Below are 22,908 nucleotides of genomic sequence, written 5' to 3'. Positions count from 1 at the left end.
GGGCTTCTACTCATGTGTGGTGGTGACTCTGTTTGCAGAGCTCCTGTGCTTTAACTGTATTTTGATGTTTTTGTGAGCCCAGACCGCTTCTGGGCGGAGATTTCCCCAGCCAATGAGAGAGCGCAGGTGCCGTGCCCGAGCGTGTCCGAGCGTGCACCAGCACGAGCCTTGCCCGAACCTCTTCTGTGAAGCCTTCTTCCATACCTCCGGGCTCCGTACACCCGGGAGAGTTGAGCCTGATAGGAGGGGCCGAATTTTAATGTGTGTTTACAAACAGCAACTGGAAAATCCTCCAGACCCTACCTTTAAAGCTATGAAAAAAATTCTCCTGTCCAAACACGCCTAATGATGACACTATGAAATCACTAAAAATGAGTTCACCTTTCAGTCCATTTGACTTCATGTTTTCAGCTCTTGGTTCATTTGTAAAAAGCCAGTGTAATATAATAATAATATAATATAATAATATTCCTTTTTTGTCCAAATACAATGAACTACAGGAGTGAAAGTGACCTGAAATCAGATATATGGTTTTGAAAGTGGCCCCAGTATGGGATTTGATGAATGTCTGGCGTAGAGTTTTAGAAAATGTAATTCACTCTTGATGTACAATGGAATTGTTTTGTGATACAGCCTAGTTGACAGTCAATATTCACATACATAATGATACTGTATACTGACCAAGAAGGCTCCGTTCCAGTTTAACCCCAAGCAGTGATGTTAGAAATGCTCTGTCATTTCCTGAAGGCGATGTTTTACATGCAGTTATCATCATAGCTTTTTCCTTCTTCTTCATTACTTGACGGCTCAGCTGTGACCTTGTCCTCTTCCACTGTGGGCGTAGTGACTTTTTTACTTTCTCTGCTGCTTTAATGTGTTGTAACTGTACTCAGACTGATTACCATTAAAGCCTCAAGCAAGTAGGAACACAAAACTCAAGATGGACAGTGTTTGCATAACTCACATTGACAAGGAGATGATTTAGTGGTTTTAATTGTTGGCTTGACGAACATTTTAAGACAAGGCAAATACCTTTAGCTGGAACAATCTACACGTGCTGTGTGGGAGCCTTTCCTTCCTGTTTGACCCTGTTCAGATGTCTTAAACTAAAACAAATCCATGTCTCTCTCTGGCCAGGTTCAGGCCTCACATTAAATATTAAAACCTTCCTCTTCCACTTTGTTAAATTTCTCATCTTTACCTGAACTGAAGGTTTATGTGGTCTTTCATAGATAGAGCAGGTTTCATTACGTAAGAACCCATAAAACTCTTTAAGATCATAAAAAGTTGAAGAAGACTTGATCGTCAATGTGTCGACTCCTCTCACCCAGCAGCAGCAATGTGCTTTTAGCAGGCAATATATTTTCAGCTGGCTGAACATCTTTTGTGGGAGTAACCATTAAGACACTGCTTTACATATTACAACTTTCCATTTAATTCACAAAATGGCAATTTATATGCTGCCTTCAGGTCTTTTTAGACCAACTGCGAATAATTCATGCAGATAAATCACACATCAATTTAAAAATTTGAACCCATCTATCTTTATGAGCCATCCACACCAAAACCAAACCTTCTTGGCAGTGCATTTTCCCCCCACAGCTGTTCTGATTTCTGTGAAATTCAGATGCCAGTTAAAAACAAGGCAACCGATAAAATGCCTTTTGCTTACGTAAGCTATAGGTTTGCTCAAATGTCAACGTCATAAATCTCTTCATACTGTCACACAATTTGTACATAGTAACTTTTATACACAGTGTTGCAAACTTGAAAACACGAGCCTGTCTCCAGTTTGTTGAGTTAATTGTTGGGTTATTATTGTAAAAACAACGATGAACTGATGATTGTGTGACAGTGCAAATCTTTAATTTTCAGTGGAATGCACTGAATGCAAATATTCATGTTGGCCTAGATGTGAATGGTTTGAACGTAAAAAAAAATGTCAGCAAATATTCAGTATTTTCATCTCTGGTGTTAAAAGCCTTTAATTCGCCTGTAAAAACATGTACAGAAAGTTGTTCTTACATAAAGTATATCAAAAATAAAAATAAAATAAACATCTTTCCTTTAATCTAAATGTACTTTTGTGCTTTATTTCATTCTCAAATCTAAATCCAGTAGTAAAAAAATCTAGTTAGTATCAAACCATATGAAAACATACTGTGTTTATGCTTATGTGAAAGCATCAATGGACCGGAGCTGGGCCGTAATCTCTGGACACTTTTAGGGAAATGCCCCAATATTCAGGAAGTATCAAATTTTCCACCCACCAGTAATGTAAAGATTCCGACTATTTTTCATGCTCTTATAATGTGGAACTTTGACACCAATCAACATTAATCTCCAACATAACTGTGAACCTTGAGTGCATTCAACAAGAGTACATTGAGATTCCAAATCTGGGTTAAAAGGAGAGAGAATCACCGCTTGTTCGGGTAGTGGCTCCTTGGATTATATTGTGCACAGAATAACGTCGCAGTCACAGAGTTTCTCTGACAAAGTTTGTGCTGGATTTCTTATTTATACGGAGCCCCTAAAGTGCAGAAAGGCAATATTTTTAAGATAACTATCTTGTGTGCACCAAGATAACTTGTGTGCACCAAATAAAAAACTAATCACCTCTCAGGTCTTTTGGGGGCTCCGTGTAATAAAGTAAAATGTCATTCATTACTGTGTAAAACATTGTAGGCTACTGCTGAGTCTATAATGGGTTATCATGGTTACACATCTCTAACTGGCAGGGTGACTCTCAGGAAGTGGTAACTACAGCTCAGCTCAGAAAAGATAAATACTACTGTTTATTCACGCAAAAGTATAAACGACAGCACACATATTGGGTATGTAGTGCATAGTTAGGATTTTTGTAATATTTAAAAGCTGGTCAGTGAAGTGACGCTGGGGTGGGTGGGGTCTATACTGATGGAGGCAAACAGCTGATGCTAGCTTCCAACTGTCTTGCAACTCAAGCAAGATATTCACAGTCCTTAGACCATATTTTTCATGATTTATCCATTTGACCTGAGTCTCCGGGAAGTGCAATGGACTTTGAAGACAATTTGACATAGTCGCCAAACCATGTAACGTTAATATCCACGTCTGTAATGTGATGCCATTGGGCACAAAAAGACTAATAGACTTACATTGTGAAAAAGAAATCTTGATACATTTTTTAAGTTTCACAACCCCCGTGAAATGAGTCACTATTTGATCCATTCAGCCTAATAACATTTCAAAATTCTTAAAGAGTCCCACGATTCAATCATTTTTTATCCTCATTCAAGTTAAAAGAGCACTAAACCTCAAGTTAGCTAATATATATTACACACGGAAGTCAACCTTTTTTTGGCTTCATGTGCCACTGAGCAACTTTCGTAGGAATGACTGGGACCCCGTCTTCAAAGCTGTATCCAGTTCTCGTTGTGCATCCATGGTTAGACCTGTGTTTGAGTCGTTACAACACCCATGAAAAGGAACAGGGACATCAGGCTTTTTTTTTTTTTTTTTAGAAAAACACAAGAAGAGTGAGGTTAAAAAGTGAAAATGAGTAGGTGGTTGCACAGCTGTATTTCTATGGAAGTCAGATGGCAGATGGTCACCACAAAGTCTGGGTTTTACGCGAGGTTTCTGCCTCTTAAAAGGAAGGTTTTTCTTGAACTGTTGCGCAATGTGCTTGCTCTTGGTGGCAATTAGTTTGAATTGTTGGGTCTCTATATGGTGGCATGCAAAAGTTTGGGCACCCCTGGTCAAAATTTTGTTTACTGTGAATAGTTAAGTAAGTAGATCTCCAAAAGGCATGAAGTTAAAGATGAAACATTTCCTAAACATTTTAAGCAAGATTACTTTTTAATTTCATCTTTTACACTTTCAAAATAAAAAAGGAAAAGGGCCTGAAGTATAAGTTTGGGCATCCTGCATGGTCTGTACTTAGTAGCGCCCCCCTTGGCAACTATCACAAATGATTTTTGTAACCAGGTAAGTCTTTTAATTCTCATTTGGGGGATTTTCACCCATTCTTCCTGCAAATGGCTTCTAGTTCTGTGAGATTCTTGGGCCGTCTTGCATGCACTGATCTTCTGAGGTCTATCTACAGATTTTCACTAATGTTTAGGTCAGGGGACTGTGAGGGCCATGGCAAAGCCTTCAGTTCACTCCTTAGACGTAGTCCATTGTGGACTTTGAGGCATGTAAAGGATCATTGTCCTGTTGTAGAAGCCATCCTCTCTTCATCTTCAGCTTTTTTTTTACAGATGGTGTGATGTTTGCTTCCAGAATCTGCTTAATCCTTTCTTCCCTCCACCCTTGAAATGTTCCCTGTGCCACTGGCTGCAACACAAGCCCAAAGAATGATTGATCCAACCCTGTGTTTAACAGTTGGACAAGAGTTCGTTTTATAAAATTCTGCATTCTGCATTCCGCATCTCCCAACTTTTCCCCAAACATGCCTTTGCTCACTGTGTCCACATTTTTCTATTTTAACTTCATCAGTCCACAGGACTTGTTTCCAAAAAGCATCAGGCTTGTTTAGATGTTACTTTGCAAACTATTGATGCTGAATTTTGTGGTGAGGACACAGGAAAGGTTTTCTTCTGATGACTCTTTAATGAAAGTCATATTTGTACAGGTGTCACTGCACAGTAGAACAGTGCACCACCACTCCAGAGTCTGATAAATCTTCCTGCAGGTCTTTTGCAGTCAAATGGGTGTTTGATTTGCCTTTTTAACAATCCTATGAGCAGTTCTCTCAGAAAGTTTCTTGGTCTTCCAGACCTCAACTTGACCTCCACAGCTCCTGGTAACTGCCATTTCTTACTTAAATTACCAACTGAGGAAACAGCTACCTGAAAACACTTTGCTATCTTCTTATAGCCTTCTCCTGCTTTGTGGGCATCAGTTATTTTAGTTTTCAGTGTACTAGGCAGCTGTTTAGAGGAGCCCATGGCTGCTGACTGTTGGGACAATATTTCAAGAGTCGGGATGTTTATAAATCTTTGAAATTTGAATCACCGGGCCTTTCCTTATGATGATTGTGAACAAGCCATAGCCCTAACAAGATAATTATGGTCTGAGATCCTGGTAAAAGTTATCTGAGAACTCTCTTTGGGTGCCCTCACTTTTGCATGGTGCCCCTTTCCTTTTTTTCCACTCTAAAATTGTATAAAACAACAACAAAAAAATGGTATTCTTGTTCAAAATGTTGAAAAGCATGTTTCATCTGCAATTTCATGGCTTTTGGAGATCATCTTCAACTTACTTAACTAGTACCAGTAAAAAAAGCAGGGGGTGCCCAAACTTTTGCAAATTAAGAGAGTATGGTTGAGACCTGCTCTATATGTCTTGAGATACGTTTTGTTTTGATTTGGTGCTATGTTTAAAAAAAAGACTTTACTTGACCTATATTAACCAAATACTACTCCTTATGGTCTGTTCACTTTGTTTTTGTGATAGATGACAGCAGAGGAGGCATGGAGGTAAATAAGAAAGGATCGACTTAAAGCTTCAGAGGGCAACAGCATACATTCAACTAACGTTACAGACACAGGTGACTTGGAGGAAGTGAGTGAGAATAGTGTGATTTTGGGAAACTATGATAAAATACAGTGGAGTAAAAGAACTGTTACTGTTTTTGGCCATCCTATCAATAGACACACAGTCATTAACAATCTCATATTTGCTCCTAAAGACTGAGGTAGATAAGGAAGGCGAAGACATGACGGGTACAGGTCACTTGGAGGAGGTGAGTGAGAATAGACACCTTCTTTGAAACCATGACAGAATACTATAAATAGTTGTTTTTGAGCTGTTGAGTTTCTAAAAGTTCCTTCTCAGACCCCCTTTAGAGGGTTGGGTCGCAGGAGGCATTAAAATGATTAAATGGTTGATTATGACCCTGTTCTGGGTTCTTTTAGTCTTGTATGATACTGTATTAAATATTGATCTGCCCAAAAGAAGCTTCACACGAGAAGTTTTATATTATTAAATCCTCTGTTTAATATGTTAAGTCAGAGTATCATGTTGATTTGACAGTTTTTTTTCCTTTTCAAATGATCTTAACTGGCTTGTTTCTCCTGAAATAAAATAAAAACTTAAAAAGGAAAATGGAAGCCATTTGAGATTAAACTGAGGGACAGGGGTACAAGTTATCCCAGACTGTTTTATTGTAGATCTTTCTTGTGCTCTTAAACTTTTTAAGTATGTGTTCCTGGAAGACCCAGTTTCCCCTGTTGTGATGGTGAGAGGCAATCAAAAGTGTCTGATGTTGTATTTATCACTGTTCACAGTCGTTATGACTCAATAAAAAGGATCTGGTACAGTGTGTTCTTAGTTTTCTGATTAGATTTAATGGACTGTGGTTGGCGGAAGGGTAGAATGTCAATACAAGAGATTGTTGTCTCTACTCGGTGCTTCAAGATATTGATGCAGGTTACAAGACTGGATTGATTGAGCAACTTGTGTTCCTCCAGTGATGCAGCATATGATCAACATTTTGAACAGCAGTGGAAAACATACAGACAGAACTAAATGCTTCTGTGAAAAATCATAATTAATGTCATAGAACTTTGGCATAAAACAAAGTACAGAAAATAACACTATCAGAAAGTGCTGATAGAGCTGCAGCTCCTCACATCAACAGGCAGGGTGTTCCACTTATTTGTGGCCTGTACAGGCCCAGATGCAGTACACTGAGATGGCCTATGGTACAGTCTTGTATAGAGGATGTTCTTGGGGACCTAATAGAATTTTCCTGAGTGAATGCACACAAAGTCACACAGAGGCAGAGAGGCCAAACTGTTTAAAATTGTATAAACCTAGGACCGGTTGCACAAAGCACTTAAGTGAAAAGTTTTCCTTTAAATCTGAAGGTTCCCTTCAAATAAAATTGGTTCCTTAATTCTCCATAAGGTTTCCTCAAGTTTTTCTCCTTATCTTGGTCTTATACTTAAAGGCCCAGTGTGTAAAATGGGTTGAAAACAGTGACATCAGTGGCCAAATTCTAGATTGCAGGGCTCACTCGCTCACCCCTCCCGTCGGGTAAATGACGGCGGCCTCGTAGGGACAAAAAGCTTTGCGCGCAAGTTTTTCAGGAGTAGGTCTATCTAGCAACGAGGTGTATGTTTATTTATAAATCTAAACCATGTTACGATATTGTAATGAATCCCTCACGAGCAGGAGACCAGAGGAGCGTTCAGGAAAAAGGCCTGTTTATTTGAGCACTCCAGAAACTCTGGTAACACTCCAGGGGGTAAAAGACTCTGTCCCAAACTCTGACTCTTCTAGCGTAACACACACACACTTCATACACACATACTCGTTTACCATTACAAGTGGGGACCCCCTCCCTCTCTGCTCCACCAATCTCCAGCCCGCACACTGACTGACAGCGTAGCCAGTAAACAGAGCTCAGCTGTTTATTTAGCCCAGCAACATCTCTGGACTATAGCAGCTGCAATGGACGACTTTGAACGCGCTTTTTGAAGAGTTTCTTGTAGTGGACACAGACCCAGAGCCATACCTGTTTGAGCCGGAGCATACAGATGAGGAACTCCATGTGTTTGATGCTGAGCGGGCGAGAAGAGAGGCTGAATGCACAGAATGGGATTCGGTGCTACTGCTACCATCATTGGGGAGATATATCATCAGGAGGAAAAGCGCCGCAGAGAGCGCATCACAAGGAGTGAAGTTGCATCTTCTTTTCCTCACAGATGACGTTCGGGTTCATTCTCTCCTGTTGCGTGGTAAGTGTGGTCCATTCGCAAACTTTGTAACTAAAAAAACTTTTCACTACTCTCTATCGACGAACTACTAACACTCTCTGCTGTTTCCTCCTCCTTCTTCCTTCCTTCCGCTGTCTTCGTTGGTTCATTTATACACGCGAAACGCATTCTCTGGCTGGCTGGATTGTCCGCTCGGTCTGCCGTACATACATGGCGGCTCAAGATGGCGACCTCTCTAAAGCAAGGCCCTTGCTATATATATATATATATATAAAAGCATAACTATAAGGCTACGAAAACCAAATGAATTTTATTTTATAGCAATTATACACCTGTATAAACATATTAATGGGTAGAAGATTCAGATTCAGATTCAGATTGACAATAAACCATGCTAAATATTACACACTGGCCCTTTAAGGAATTGCTTAAAGTTTGTTAAACTGTTGCACAGAGGACCTTAGCAGCCAAAGTAAGGAAACAACCTTAAGGTACCTCTGACTGCATCTTAACAACAACAACAACAACAACAACATGGCTGAGTTTGTGGTGATTAATGAGGAAAATGAAGGCACCCTAAACAAAAATGTCCAGTGACTGGGTGAACCTGATGGACCCGCTTAATAATGAGCAAATAATTTTGCACTTTGACCAGAGGTTATAATTTATCTCAATGCCTGGAGTTGGATCACTAGACTTTCTGAAGCTGCGCTCTTCCAGCCCTTTTACAATGATGATTGCTCTGTGGTTTTATGCATCAGGATCTTTCCAATCAGCACGAAAGTCAGCGGTGAGCCCATCTGCGAACACTGTAGTTAAGTTCCCATCCAAACGTTGCAGTTTTCTCCCACATTCCTTGCTTTATGTTTGCTGTACATTGTGAATGTACTTTTTAGTTTGTTCTTTCTTTTATTGAATTCCTCAACCAATCAAACCAATCTGGTTTTCGTGTCTTCTTATCGTCTGACAATTTTTTATGATCAGGCCAACTTTCTGAGAAGATACTTAAGTGTGACAACAGGTAGCCCAGACTATCACAAGTGCATGTTCAAGCATGGAAACAGTAGAATTTTACTGCTGTAAAATCTCTTCCAGAACAGCAAATACCTTAATGTCTTTTCTCAATTAAGGAAGCCTTATAAGAGATACTGTGCAACACCCTTAAGTCATTTCCTCAGCTAAATCTTGAGTGTCACACTTAAGGAGAAAACTTAAGGTGCTTTGTGCAACTGGCCCAAGGCCCAAATTTGAATTCTCAAAGGTCATTACATTGTATTTCTCCATTTATGTAATAAATTGATCAAGAACCACTTGTGTTGCAAATGTATTCTTAAGTGGCACTTTTTTTTTTTTTTTTAATTTTATATACTTTCTTAATCCCCATGGGGAAATTCAATATTTTCACTCTGTTTTTCATATACACACAGGCCCAAAATACACACGCATGCAGAAATGGGACCTATACATGCATTAAATGGAGAGATGTCAGAGTGAGGGGGCACCCATGACAGGCGCCCCGAGTGGTTGGGGGGTTCGGTGCCTTGCTCAAGGGCACCTTGGCAGTGCCCAGGAGGTGAACTGGCACCTCTCCAGCTACCAGTCCACGCACCATATATCTGGTCCGGGCGGGGACTTGAACTTGAACCGGCGACCCTTCGGTTCCCAAGCCAAGTCACTATGGATTGAGCTGCTGCCGTCCCAATGAATATGAATGATGTAAGAAAATTTGTGGAATTCAACAATCTTTTCATACTCGTGGAGCCAGTCAGACAGCCTTATACAACATTTTTAGGGCTGTTTATGATGCTATTAATAAAATCTCATGAAAGAACACCTCATAATCCCTAAGATTCTGAACAATGTCGAGTTAAGAGAGTTCAGTAAACCTAGCATGGAATAGGTGGCACGGTGATGCAGTGGTTAGCATTTTTGCCCCACTGCAAGTCGGTTCCTGGTTTGAACCCAGGGTAGGTGGAGCCCTTCTGTGTGGAGTTTGCATGTTCTCTCTGTGTCAGCATGGGTTTTCTCTGGGTTCTCCGGCTTCCTCCCACAGTCCAAAGCAAGCAGGTTAGGTTAATTTGTGACTCTAAACTGCTTGTGAACGTGAATGGTTGTCTGTCTCTATGTGTCAGCCCTGACAGCCTTTATTAATACAAACTACAGAACTAACTCAGAATTGAGCTTCAGATCAATGTTTTTGGTGGCAAGAGTTACTGCATGATTTATTTACAGATCAAGTTTTTATAAACCTGAATGAATAAACTTAAGTCAGTGGATGAACACAGTGCTGTATCATTAAGTATGAAGTAAAAACTATAAACTTGAGTTGTCATACCCAATATAACTTTCTGATGTACTGATTTTTTTTATTTACCTTTTAAAATTTAAACAGTGTCATATTTGTGTTTTTATAGACAATGTACTAGGGTTCAGCCGAATACTCAGATGAGCACTTTATACACAATCTGGAGCAAAAATGACATTTTCTAATGGTGTGAGCACCACAAATCAGGGTGGAGGCATAAATCTCAGAGATGGACTTTTTAAAACTTGGGCAAATAAAATCAAAAGTATCTGCATGGCTTTGGGTGGACTCACCCTCTATCCACCAGTTTTTCACGTTCATTGTATTCCACAAGTCATTTCGTGACCACAGATAGTTCATTTCTTTGGTGTACAAACCTGTTTTCTGTCTAATTATACTTCAGTCATTAATTTCCATCTTACTGCTTCAAAATAGGGTGTATGGGCATTGGAATGTTTCTGCATTTTAAGACTGGGCTGTAATACAATTGTGTTTAGTTGCTTCGTGTCATAGGTGTAGAACCTTGTCTATCCTTTGACGATTTCTTCCTTAAGATCATTGAACTTCTGTGTAAAATGGCAGCTCTAAAAAGGAGCCCTTGCGCCTTCATTCTGAGGAACTGATAAAATGTTCTCACTCGTGACCACAAAATAGACCAATTAACGCAGGGTACATCCCCGACAGCTGTATTACCAGCGGTACAGTATGTTAAAGTACGTTTTGTCTTTAATTGCTGACATGTATAGGCAGTGGTATCAGTCAGTCCTCAGGAATGATAGTTAGCACGACATCCTTATCCTTTCGTCTCAACATCACTGAAAGTTCACGACCATTCTGGACAGCTTCCCTCACTTCCTCTATGGTGTGGATGGGCTGCCCATTGATGCCGATGATGACGTCGTGATTGATTATGCCAGCGCTGTAGAGAAAACAACGGCATTCATCACTCACACATAAAGCCTTACGAAAACAGACTCAACACAGCTGGGTACATCACACACCCTCAAGAAAATATCTTTGACCTTTAGACAAGTCTTCTCCTGTGTCAGGTTCCTCACCACTCAAGAGACAAAGTTAACATTTACATCTAAGGCATTTAGTCTTATTATTTAGTCTCAGGCTTATTAGCCTATGCAGACTGATTGACAGGATACACTTTACTGCAGAAAAAGATTAAAGATTATAATGTCGCAAGATAATAGTGAGGGATGCAAGGAGCAGTATAGTGGACAATTCTGCATCATCAAGGTAAATGGACAGGTTTTGCTGTACTGGCTGTGTGTAGACTTCTGCTGTATGCTGTTTAAAGCTTCTGGCTTCATGTCACGGGAGGGGGCATTGGACAATTAGGAATATAGAGAGTCTAAAGAATCAGGGAGAGAGATCCTGTCTCCACCAAGAGAAAGATGTCAGAGCTTATTATAATGAGCAACTGGATCACAGTTCAGTCTATGGCCTTGAGAAATGCAGGGATGCTCTTATTGTACAGCTCGAAAAATATCCGGAGGCCTTCAAATGCCAGTTCACAGCACTGATGTTGCATTTGATGTTGCACCAAGCTCCCACTGTCCATCATACTGATCTGCTCCAGGTAATGCTTTCTGTTGAAGAAAACTCACTGATGTGGTATATTACTTTGAAACTTGCATCTTTTATGCAAGAACTAACATGTTAGGTCAGGCTGTTCCCATGCACTGTTTGTACTGCGATCATGTCACCAATGCACCAACAGGACTAAACAAAGAAGTAGTATAAAGAGTAAAAGTCCACATAAGTAGGAAGCTTGGGGTGGTGGAAGGGTCAAACTACACAGGACATTCCCCCAGGACACTGTTGTTCATGTCCCATGTGAAACCACATGAACTTTGAGTTTTAAGTTACGTCATCACCACGTTTCTTTTCCTCAACCTAACCAACTAGGGCTGCGCGGTATATGCGGTAGACGGTAGAAATGATATAAATTTGGCCCACGGTAGAGATTTGCACTCTACCGTCCTATCGTCGATGACATCATTGCACCTGCCTCAGTGTGAAAATGGCTGCAAGCACAGAGACAGCGGAGCAAGAGGAGCTGGTTCACGTCCGTGATTTAGCGTAGCACGTGCAACATGTGTTGCTGGAGAACTTGTGAGTGAGTGAGTTAATGTCTTATGAACAGCCCCGGACTTCTCAGACTCTTTTAGCGACTTACCGCTCAGCGGGAACTCATTCAGTGTCTCCTCTGGCAGCAGCACAGCGTCTCTCCCTCTCCTCTCTCGCCGTGCGCGCACGGGAGTTGGTTTTCGGCAAGAGAGTTTGTCATAAACCTTTGGTAATGTAAACCTATGTGACGCTAGGGGCTCCACAAAAAACTCCATATGTGAATGTGTGATAGTTGTGGTATCATAGCAGCCTGTCACAGGTTACAGCGTGATGATTAGAGGAGAAATGGCAGAGCATAAAGGTCCAGGTTGAAAAAACACAACTCAGTCATTTAGGATTTTGCTAAAAGAAGGAAATTACCTTTTGATATAGATCCCAGGGGACATTTTGCACCATATAGTACTGGTTTTTAATTTTGAGTTTTGAGATCTGCATTCTGCACAATAAATGCTCTAAAAAATACATTATATCTTTGCTTTTGTTGTTGTTTTTTTTATCAATTTAGCTTTGCTAAGGGACTACAAAACCCATTCAGAAACACTTCTATTATAACTTTTACACTTAAATTTATACCGCGATATATACCGTTACCGTGAAGGGATTCGATTTATATCGTGATATAAATTTTAGGTCATACCGCCCAGCCCTATAACCAACATAACTTTATGTTACGTACACAACTTAAGGTTAAGTACGTAACATGACAATGCCTAACAGTGTTTCTTGTCCTGAGCATAACTTTCATAACTTAAATTGCCTAAACCTAACCTATTTAACTTTGCGTCAAATATACAACTTTACAGTAAGTATGTAATGTGACGATGGCCGACATGTTTCTTTTCCTGAACCTCATCTATGTAACTTTATTTGCTAAACCTACATAACTTTACATTAAGTACAAAACTTGTCACAGTTGTGACAATGCTCAACTGTTTTTCTTTACCCAAACTTAATCTACGTAACTTTACTTGGCTGAACCTAACCTGCATAACTTTGCTACTGCTGTAACGTGATGATGCTATCTGTGGTTGGCTAATTCATTAGATATCATACAAACCTTGTGTGTACATATTTGTAAGATATCATACAAACAATTGTATGACCATACATTGGTTAGGTTGTCACTGTCATGTTCATGTGCCAATTAGAGATTCTTATTTTTTTAATGGTGATGCTGATATGATTTAGCATGAATACTCGGTAAAAAGAAATTCAAAAACCTACACAGATGCATTGTTCATTCTAAATATTCCATTGTCTGTACCACATAGACTACTGAACTCCAGTGTAAAAACTGATATGAAAGTTGCACTCATCAGCATTCTCATATTACCAATGAATCAATAACAAATATGTCATGTGAAAGCTGTCGGGCTGAGTGATGAACCCACATAGAATTATCAACCATCTCGGCAATTTCCCTCAGTTCTACAGAGTGTCTTTTGGCTCATTTGGTATAGTTTGCCAACCCCCCAAAATTTCATTCTCACTCATCTCGTCTACAGTCACAGCAGACGGCTAAAACTTATTAAAAAAAAAAAACATTGTACACAACCTGTCCGGCACCAATGAGACAACGGTAGCAACTAGCTGGTGAACATAGGGGAGCATTTGGCAGCTGAAGAGCCAGAAACTTTCTAAGGAGTTGCTGGAGACCAAAGAAATAGCGTAATACTGGACTAACATTGCCATACACACCTACAAATGAATGTTAAAGTTACTCTGTGACTGCTGAATGTGCATTTAAGCAATGGTTTGCTAACACATTCACCATAACAAGTTGTTACAGTGATGTCAGTGTTGTCTTCTCAGTCTTTCACATTGCCATAGAGTGGCAAACTCATGAAAACATTGTCAAAGTCCTCCTCTAATCCTCCTCTGTTCTCCACTAATTGGAAGGCTGAAAGTTCGTTCCCTGTCTCCTCAAGTCTGCATGTCAAAGTGCAAAATAAATGGGCAAAATAATGAACCCCAAATTGCAACTGATGTCTAGGTGAGCAGGTGGCATTTATGGTAGCCTCAGTCACCAGTGTGTGAATGTAGCATGTAGTGTAAAAGCAGTGTTTGGAAGATGAAAAAGATGCTATACAAGTGCACTTTACTATTGAAAGGTAAACTACGCTTATTTTCAAAATTCATACAGTACAGGCCAAAAGTTTGGACACACCTTCTCATTCAATGCGTTTTCTTTATTTTCATGACTATTTACATTGTAGATTCTCACTGAAGGCATCAAAACTATGAATGAACACATGTGGAGTTATGTACTTAACAAAAAAAGGTGAAATAACTGAAAACATGTTTTATATTCTAGTTTCTTCAAAATAGCCACCCTTTGCTCTGATTACCGCTTTGCACACTCTTGGCATTCTCTCGATGAGCTTCAAGAGGTAGTCACCTGAAATGGTTTTCCAACAGTCTTGAAGGAGTTCCCAGAAGTGTTTAGCACTTGTTGGCCCCTTTGCCTTCACTCTGCGGTCCAGCTCACCCCAAACCATCTGGATTGGGTTCAGGTCCGGTGACTGTGGAGGCCAGGTCATCTGCCGCAGCACTCCATCACTCTCCTTCTTGGTCAAATAGCCCTTACACAGCCTGGAGGTGTGTTTGGGGTCATTGTCCTGTTGAAAAATAAATGATCGTCCAACTAAACACAAACCGGATGGGATGGCATGTCGCTGCAGGATGCTGTGGTAGCCATGCTGGTTCAGTGTGCCTTCAATTTTGAATAAATCCCCAACAGTGTCACCAGCAAAACACCCCCACACCATCACACCTCCTCCTCCATGCTTCACAGTGGGAACCAGGCATGTGGAATCCATCCGTTCACCTTTTCTGCGTCTCACAAAGACACGGCGGTTGGAACCAAAGATCTCAAATTTGGACTCATCAGACCAAAGCACAGATTTCCACTGGTCTAATGTCCATTCCTTGTGTTTCTTGGCCCAAACAAATCTCTTCTGCTTGTTGCCTCTCCTTAGCAGTGGTTTCCTAGCAGCTATTTGACCATGAAGGCCTGATTGGCGCAGTCTCCTCTTAACAGTTGTTCTAGAGATGGGTCTGCTGCTAGAACTCTGTGTGGCATTCATCTGGTCTCTGATCTGAGCTGCTGTTAACTTGCGATTTCTGAGGCTGGTGACTCGGATGAACTTATCCTCAGAAGCAGAGGTGACTCTTGGTCTTCCTTTCCTGGGTCGGTCCTCATGTGTGCCAGTTTGGTTGTAGCGCTTGATGGTTTTTGCGACTCCACTTGGGGACACATTTAAAGTTTTTGCAATTTTCCGGACTGACTGACCTTCATTTCTTAAAGTAATGATGGCCACTCGTTTTTCTTTAGTTAGCTGATTGGTTCTTGCCATAAAATGAATTTTAACAGTTGTCCAATAGGGCTGTCGGCTGTGTATTAACCTGACTTCTGCACAACACAACTGATGGTCCCAACCCCATTGATAAAGCAAGAAATTCCACTAATTAACCCTGATAAGGCACACCTGTGAAGTGGAAACCATTTCAGGTGACTACCTCTTGAAGCTCATGGAGAGAATGCCAAGAGTGTGCAAAGCAGTAATCAGAGCAAAGGGTGGCTATTTTGAAGAAACTAGAATATAAAACATGTTTTCAGTTATTTCACCTTTTTTTGTTAAGTACATAACTCCACATGTGTTCATTCATAGTTTTGATGCCTTCAGTGAGAATCTACAATGTAAATAGTCATGAAAATAAAGAAAACGCATTGAATGAGAAGGTGTGTCCAAACTTTTGGCCTGTACTGTATATATATATACAGCATAGATTTATTCATCAATATGATGAGGTAGCTTGATTCTCACTCCCAACTTGTCACGGGCCGTTGCCATGATGAAACCATGGCAGGGTACCACCATCAAGGTACTCTTCCAGTGTCAGTTTTGGACATTAAGGAACTGCATCTTAAGCTCATTCTATGCATTGTCGCTTTTCAAAAAAAAAAAAAAAATTCCATTTTCACTAGAAATGTACAGTTTCCCTTTGTTAGATGCATACATTCTCTTTTCAAAATAAACTTAAAGCGTAAGTAAAAAACGTTTTTAGTTTTACTTCCTCGGGTTTAGGCAACAAAAGCATGTGGTTAGGTTTAGAACAACAAACATGATTTGGCATAAAATAAGTAGGCTACAATTGTTACTAACGCAATATAACATCATGTGACACATAGCACAGATACGAGCACACGTTACTATCAAAATAATTTGATTGACTTTTGTTTTCACATGGAACCCACCAACCCTATGAGACCTGTCTTGTTCTTTATACTATGACAGTTGCTCTGAGTGCCAAAAAATGCCACTGCCCAGTGCGGCTTATACCACAGCTAAAAGCCATCTGATGCCGAAGGCCACTGACCAAGCGTCGGTATTTGACAAGTTGGGAGTGAGAATAGGTCGATTTTACAGGTATTTCCTAGATTAGCCAAAAGCAGATGTTCCCAAACATTAACTGTTTTTTAACTTAATTTTGATAAAATGTGCAAAATTATAGCATTAATTGATATTGTGATATAAAATTACTCATGCTGTGATTAAATGTCTATATTATCTATATTACTCACCCCTACCATGCACTTCTACTAAGTAAAAGTAATGCACATTTGCAGTGGGCCACACAATGCAGAAGCAAATCTGGAAGCTTCACACTTTTTGGCCTATGTGCTTGCAAGCACTCTCAATTGACATAAACATATGGCATCTTAAAGTTCGATATCCAGTTCTTATACATCCATGGTATAACCTCACAGTGCTGTTAGAGTCGCCAGAGACTCTTGAGACTTCCTTAAAATGGATGTCTACCTGAAATGAATATGTAGTATTTTGGAAATGAGGTCTTTTAGGGTTTACTTACGCTGGTGAGAGCTGCAGCATCCGGACACCTATGTGTTTCTTTTTTTGTCCTGTATTTCCTAGAGGCAAATACATGAACAAATGAATAAATGGATTTTTTAATAAGTGAATGAGCTCATTGAGAAATTCCTAGAGACTGATTATATCCACTACACCAACATTAGCTCCCGCTCACCATTGACTTGTCTGATGTAGGAATCAGCAAGGAATTGACGTACTCTGTCCACAGGGATGGCGAAAGAGATTCCTGCTGCCACTTTCAGAGTATTAATACCTATTACATCCCCATCCTGTTAAACATAGAATGGAGAGCCATGAGATTGTGGTCCTAAAGGGCCAGTTCACCCTCAAATCAAAAAGCATAGTCTTACCTGTAGTGCTATTTATCAATCTAGGGGTGTGTTCGGAAATACTCTGAGTGCTGGAGCACACTCTGGCACAAACTGGACTGTTCGTAAATTCGTAGTTCAGTTAGAATGCACCATTCAGTCATTCAGAACACCACTCTATCGGTGCAACAGTGTAAACTGGGCACTCTGTCTGGGGAAACAGAGCAGCAGAGTGTGAATGTGTGATTAACTTAATGGTTTGCTAACTCCTGTAGAAATGGAACGCTCTGTTACTTTAAACAACAGCACTCTCCTTTTAGTGTCAGATTGGATTTACGAAGGCACCCAAGGCCAAGTTTGACATAAACTATCTTAAACAGGGGATGCATTCTGAAATACTCACTCCGAGTGCCGATTTTGTGTCGAAGTCTATTTCTGTTTCCCATTCCCAGTAACCCTAGCACTACACACTAACAAGGGGGGAAAACTATATGACGGCATAAACACATTTCAAAACATCAGGGCGCACATTGGCACAAACTGGACCATACATAAATTTGAAACGCTGCTGGAATGTATTGTTTGGTTGCTCAGAACACCCCACTCTTGGAGCAGCAGAGTGCCAAGCGGAGTGAATGTGTGATTAATGCTTTGTTAATTTCTGTAGAAATAAAATGCTCCATTTCTCCAAACCACAGCGCTCTTATTAGAGCATCGTGGTTGATTTACTAAATACACCCTAGATTGTTTTGGTGTGAGTTGTTGAGTGCTGGAGATGTTTGCATTTGAAAATCTCAGCAGCAGTGTCTCTTTCCAGAAATCATGACACAGTTTCTCAAGATAATCCACAGAGCTTGTTGTGAGCAGTTTCATGTAAGAAGTAATTTCTTTGTACTGAACTACACCCACCAACTGTATCACCACGCAGAAGAAAGTGTGCATCTACTGCTAGCTCACCTAGCACCACTGAACTAGCTAATGTTCCAGCTCTGCTGACAAGGACGCCATTAATGTTTACATCTTGCACTGTCATGAGCACTCGCCTCTCGTCCATGAGGAGATGTATGCTTCTTTCTGTGTGGTGATAACAGTTAGCAGGTGTAGTTCGGTACAAAGAATACAGTTTATGCATATTCACAACGTCTGTGGGTTATCTTGTGTAACTGGGTCATGATTTCTGGAAAGAGAAACTGCGGTTGAATTTTTCAAATGTAATTTCTGGTGCTTTGAGCACTGCAAGCCGAGTGCCATCTAGTTCCATTATAGTGGAGAGAAGGCAGACATCTCTACCGCTGATATCTCCAACACTCTGCAACTCAAATCAAAACAATTTAGACTGATAAATAGCACTAGAGGTAAGAGGAAAAATATGTATTTTTGATTTTGGGGCAGACTGTCCCTTTAAGAGTTTCACTGATTTCATAGCTTTACAAGTGATAGAGAGTATTATGTATCTTTTTCTTCCAATGCACATATCATAGTTCATAGTCTATTAAGTGTTCTTTTTTACTTGCAAAAAGAAACCAAACAATAACAACAACAACAACAAAAACATCAGTCTTGGTTATGTAGTGACTTATCTGAGTTTTCATAGTGAAGGGAATTTTATAAAATGCACCTTCTGTACGACAATTGTTCTCCTGAAGAAAGAACTGCATTTTTAGGGATAGAAACTTGAGGCAGCAGCCTCGATAAATGAATGTACCATCTGCATGATTTTATTTCATAGTAGCAATACAAAGGCCTCCATAATAAGGTCGTGTCCTAAAATACTGTGAGGGAGGCTTAATCTTGAACCTGAGGAAGCAGACTAGAGACTTTGGGTATTAAATAAAACAAATGATGACCTTAGTCCTTACTGTCATAAATAAAACAAGAAAGATTTCATACAGAGTAGAAAGCAGAACAAATATGCAAATGATGAATAATGGTATTATCACTTTTCATGCGATATAGCACATAAATCCTCTTACCAAGTTGACAAGCGGCCCACCAGAATTGCCATACTATGAGAGCAACAAAAACGGTAGAACAAACATTGTTAAGGCAGATTAAAGGAAATGTAGAACTGCAAGAAATAAAATGATGGTGTCTATAAGGCTAACTGTGGTCTCACTGACATTAATGATGGCGTCAGTTTGGATGTAGTCCATGTCCGAGTCCTTAAAGCCCAGCTCCAGGCCATTGCGCTGGGCAGTGCTGATAATGCCGGTTGTGACGGTGTTCTGAAGGGAGAAAGGGCTTCCCACAGCCACCACGAACTCACCGGGGCGCAGGTCTGAGGACTGGCCGAGATGGAGCACAGGCAAGGGACTCTGAAACAAGGCAGGCAATCAATTTTAAGAATGGAACAGGAACATATGCTAGGTAAAATAATGTCATTATTTCAGTAATTTGCTAACCATGGTTAACCAAGTTTAAGGTCCAAGATACAGGGACTACTGGTTTGTATAGACTGACTGGAAGGTCATGGTCAAGGAAGATTTGATTATCAATCAGAGCTGTGAGGTTTTTGTTGTTTATTTTCTTAAGAGCCAAAAGATTCTGGTCTATTCACAGTTTCTACAGAATTCCAATAGACTTGCTTGATGTAGCTTCTTGAAGACATTTCTCTGGTTTTTTCCAGAACTGAAAGAGGGCTTTTGGAGGAGAGGCAAATCTAAGCAAGAACCTAGAGCAAGTACAGTTTCCTTTGACTCAGCACCTCTAGATAAAACTTTGTGGTGACAAACAAAGTATTGGGCAAAGAAATGTGCAGATTAAATTCTGTTTTAAGACTACAAACTGGAACACTTAAAGGAATATTTTGCCAGTGTTCATCCAGCTTTGTATCATGTCAATGAACTATGGTAAATTTCCCTCACCCAGATCTCCCTGCTCATCTCCCAGCTCAAATCTATCCTGTTCAAATCTAAAATTTTCACTCTTTCCCCAGCTGTTGCCAAGCCCACGGGAACAGTGCTGGGCTTTGAAGCCAATTTTACATAGTGGCCAAATCTGGTATCACAACGTCGAAGTCCATCATGTGATTCAATGGGGCCCAGAAAGACTTTTTCCCACACACTTCGATTGTGAAAACAACGCCTGTAAATCAGTAGATTTATAGATTTTAGATTTTTTTTGAGCATCATAACTCTCACAAAATGATTAGTTTCACTATCAGGATTTGATCCATTCGGTCCGATAACATTTAGTCGCATGACTAAAGCATTTTTCACTAGCAAGGATATTGCCACAACAATATAAAGGTTTAATTGTAAACCTTTAAAAGACAGATTAAAATGTTTAATTGTAATTTAGTAGGTGTTAGTTGTTGAGGACTGTTGAATGGATGTAGCAGGGGGGGAGATGGAAGAGGGAAGTCTTCTGTTAGGTTGGTCTGGGAGAATATACTGAAGATCGGACAGAGGGAGACTCAGTGTGGGGATTTTTTTGCCCGAGCTGATTACACGCCCCAGATGGTACCTGAAATAAGACATGGAAGAGGTATGCATGAGATTGAATAAGAAGAGATGAGGGGAGAAGGGAAGAAGGGATAAAGGAATGTTGGTAGGGATAAGCAGAGGGAAGAATGGGGTTGGGATGAGGTAGGGAAGATAATGGATGAAGGGAAGGGAAATGGAGGGTGGGTCCAGCTAGGCCAGCCGAAGGCTCTAGTGCCCTTGTTCTATGGGCCCCTCAAAGCTGGAGATCCAGGTAATTTCATACCCTGGAAATGAGCTTTTTTGGTGTCAAGAGCCACTGAGCAACTCCCGTAGGAATCAAAAGGGCCCCACCTCCAACACTGTAAGTATTTCTCTTTCTACATCCATGGCTGTTGCTCGAACTACAGATTGTACTTCTGCATTCTCATATGCCTGCCACCACTGACACAAAAGGGTATAGAAGCAGATCAAGAAAGAGCGCCACCCCACTCTCTCAAACTCAGCCCAAACTCCAATCAAACTGCAAAACCAAACTCAGTTCACACTGTAAAAGTGGACAGTGCTGATCAAATACAAACCAATATTATGTTACCGTATTGCCTGTTTCTCACCTAAAATGTTTTTTGTTTGTTTGTTTGTTTGTTTGTTTGTTTTGTCAGAAACAGATTTTAGTGCCCTGTTTGGCTGTAATACCAGAGTTTGTTAACAGAAAAGTGGACGCCATACCATTACCTATATTGTAAAAACGAGGCTGAATAAACTGAAATCAAACAGTAAAACAATGCAGTGCTGATCAAATATGAAGCAAGATTCTGTTGCTGAGTTTCCTATTTCTCACCTAAAATGTTTTCATAAACATATTTTAGCTCACTGCCCTTCTCTCTGGTAATGTAGCATTAATTTCAAAAGTATTTGCATCTTTCCACTGCATAGACAGTCCAGTTTTACGGAAAGACCATCTTTCCAGCAGCGAAATACTTTATAACTTTGATCCTGAAGTATTTTAATGGAACAGTTTGTCCCATTTAAGGCTCACTCCACCAGTTTTACACATCAAAGTGTGTTTGTTGAGGAGTACTAGACTACTGTACATGTGGAAAAAAAGTATAAAGTCTTTTGTGTCAGAGGGAGCTGTGTGGTGTCTTAAAATGTCCTCCAATAATGTCACTTGTGTCGACATTGAAGCATCTGGGTACTACAAGTTTGATGAGAGCTTACCAGACCTCTGTAGCAGGCTCTTCATCTCTGCTTGAGGCTAGTGGCTTAAGGCTACATTAGCTGCTACTAGCATAACACACCTGAATCTAAAGCCGAACTGTCAGTGATCCTAGAGTGGAGTAATGTAGGCAGCAGGTTTTGACAAGAAAGAAGAATGTATGGAATTAAAAAATACAAAAAAATCCTTGGTTATGCTGCATTTATTTTGATCTTGAGAGGTCCATCTAGAGTCCGACAGTGCTGCAGACACATGCTAAAAATGTTGAGTACTTTTTAAATAAGGTTTTGTCTTCCATCTGTGAAATTATTTCTGCCTGCAGCTCTGCCTCTGAGAAAGAATTGTGGAACATTGGACTGGAATTTTAATCAGACAATAGTACTTTTTGTTTTTCTCAGAAGTGCTTGTATCTTACCTGTGAGTCTAATTTAGGGTCCTCAGTCTTACATAATTTTCCATCATGTCTCTAGGACACATGTGTAGCCACTAAATCTCTAGCATCAAAACAAAACAAGCTCTGTGCTTTTTAAACAATGTTGTTAACATTATTAATTAAAATTACTAAGTTTCAAGAAGTCTTCAATGCTTCTTTTCAAGCTGAATCTACCCCTTGTAATAACAGCTCTTCTGCTTAAATCTTTGCCCATGCTCCTGAGATGAAGCAATACACTGGAAATAAGTGTTTGTTTTTCTTTTTTAAAAAAACCCCCACCAATCTCAACATCGGATTTGTCTTTGCCTGCCTCCTCTTATTCCAGGATGAGGCCATTTTTTTCTCTCGGGGGGCTTGTAATGCTCAGTCGAATTTATAGCCACATCTCCCGGGGCATCGAGTGTTATGTCATGACAAATTTGCCTTTTAGGCAAGCTTTAGAACTCCCTCTCCCAAAAATGTAACACAGAGT

At 40.2% G+C, this 22,908-nt stretch overlaps 1 protein-coding gene across 1 annotated transcript in view; it reads right to left on the bottom strand.

Annotated features, from left to right (window-relative positions):
- Positions 1–9,877: 9,877 nt before the first annotated feature.
- htra4 (HtrA serine peptidase 4) overlaps positions 9,878–22,908 on the bottom strand; it is a 28,449-nt gene continuing 15,418 nt past the window's right edge. The window contains exons 4-8 of the mRNA XM_033620341.2: positions 19,483–19,677; positions 19,336–19,368; positions 17,209–17,323; positions 17,035–17,092; positions 9,878–10,936 (exon numbers count right to left, since the gene is read on the bottom strand). Coding sequence (XP_033476232.2) covers positions 10,777–10,936; positions 17,035–17,092; positions 17,209–17,323; positions 19,336–19,368; positions 19,483–19,677 — 561 coding nt within the window. The 3' untranslated portion in view covers positions 9,878–10,776. The remainder of the gene's footprint in view (positions 10,937–17,034; positions 17,093–17,208; positions 17,324–19,335; positions 19,369–19,482; positions 19,678–22,908) is intronic.

This window comes from Epinephelus lanceolatus, chromosome 9 (assembly GCF_041903045.1).
Source record: "Epinephelus lanceolatus isolate andai-2023 chromosome 9, ASM4190304v1, whole genome shotgun sequence".
Lineage (NCBI taxonomy): Eukaryota > Metazoa > Chordata > Actinopteri > Perciformes > Serranidae > Epinephelus > Epinephelus lanceolatus.
The sequence above is the reverse complement of the archived record's forward strand: the minus strand, read 5'-3'. Positions and strand labels throughout refer to the sequence as shown.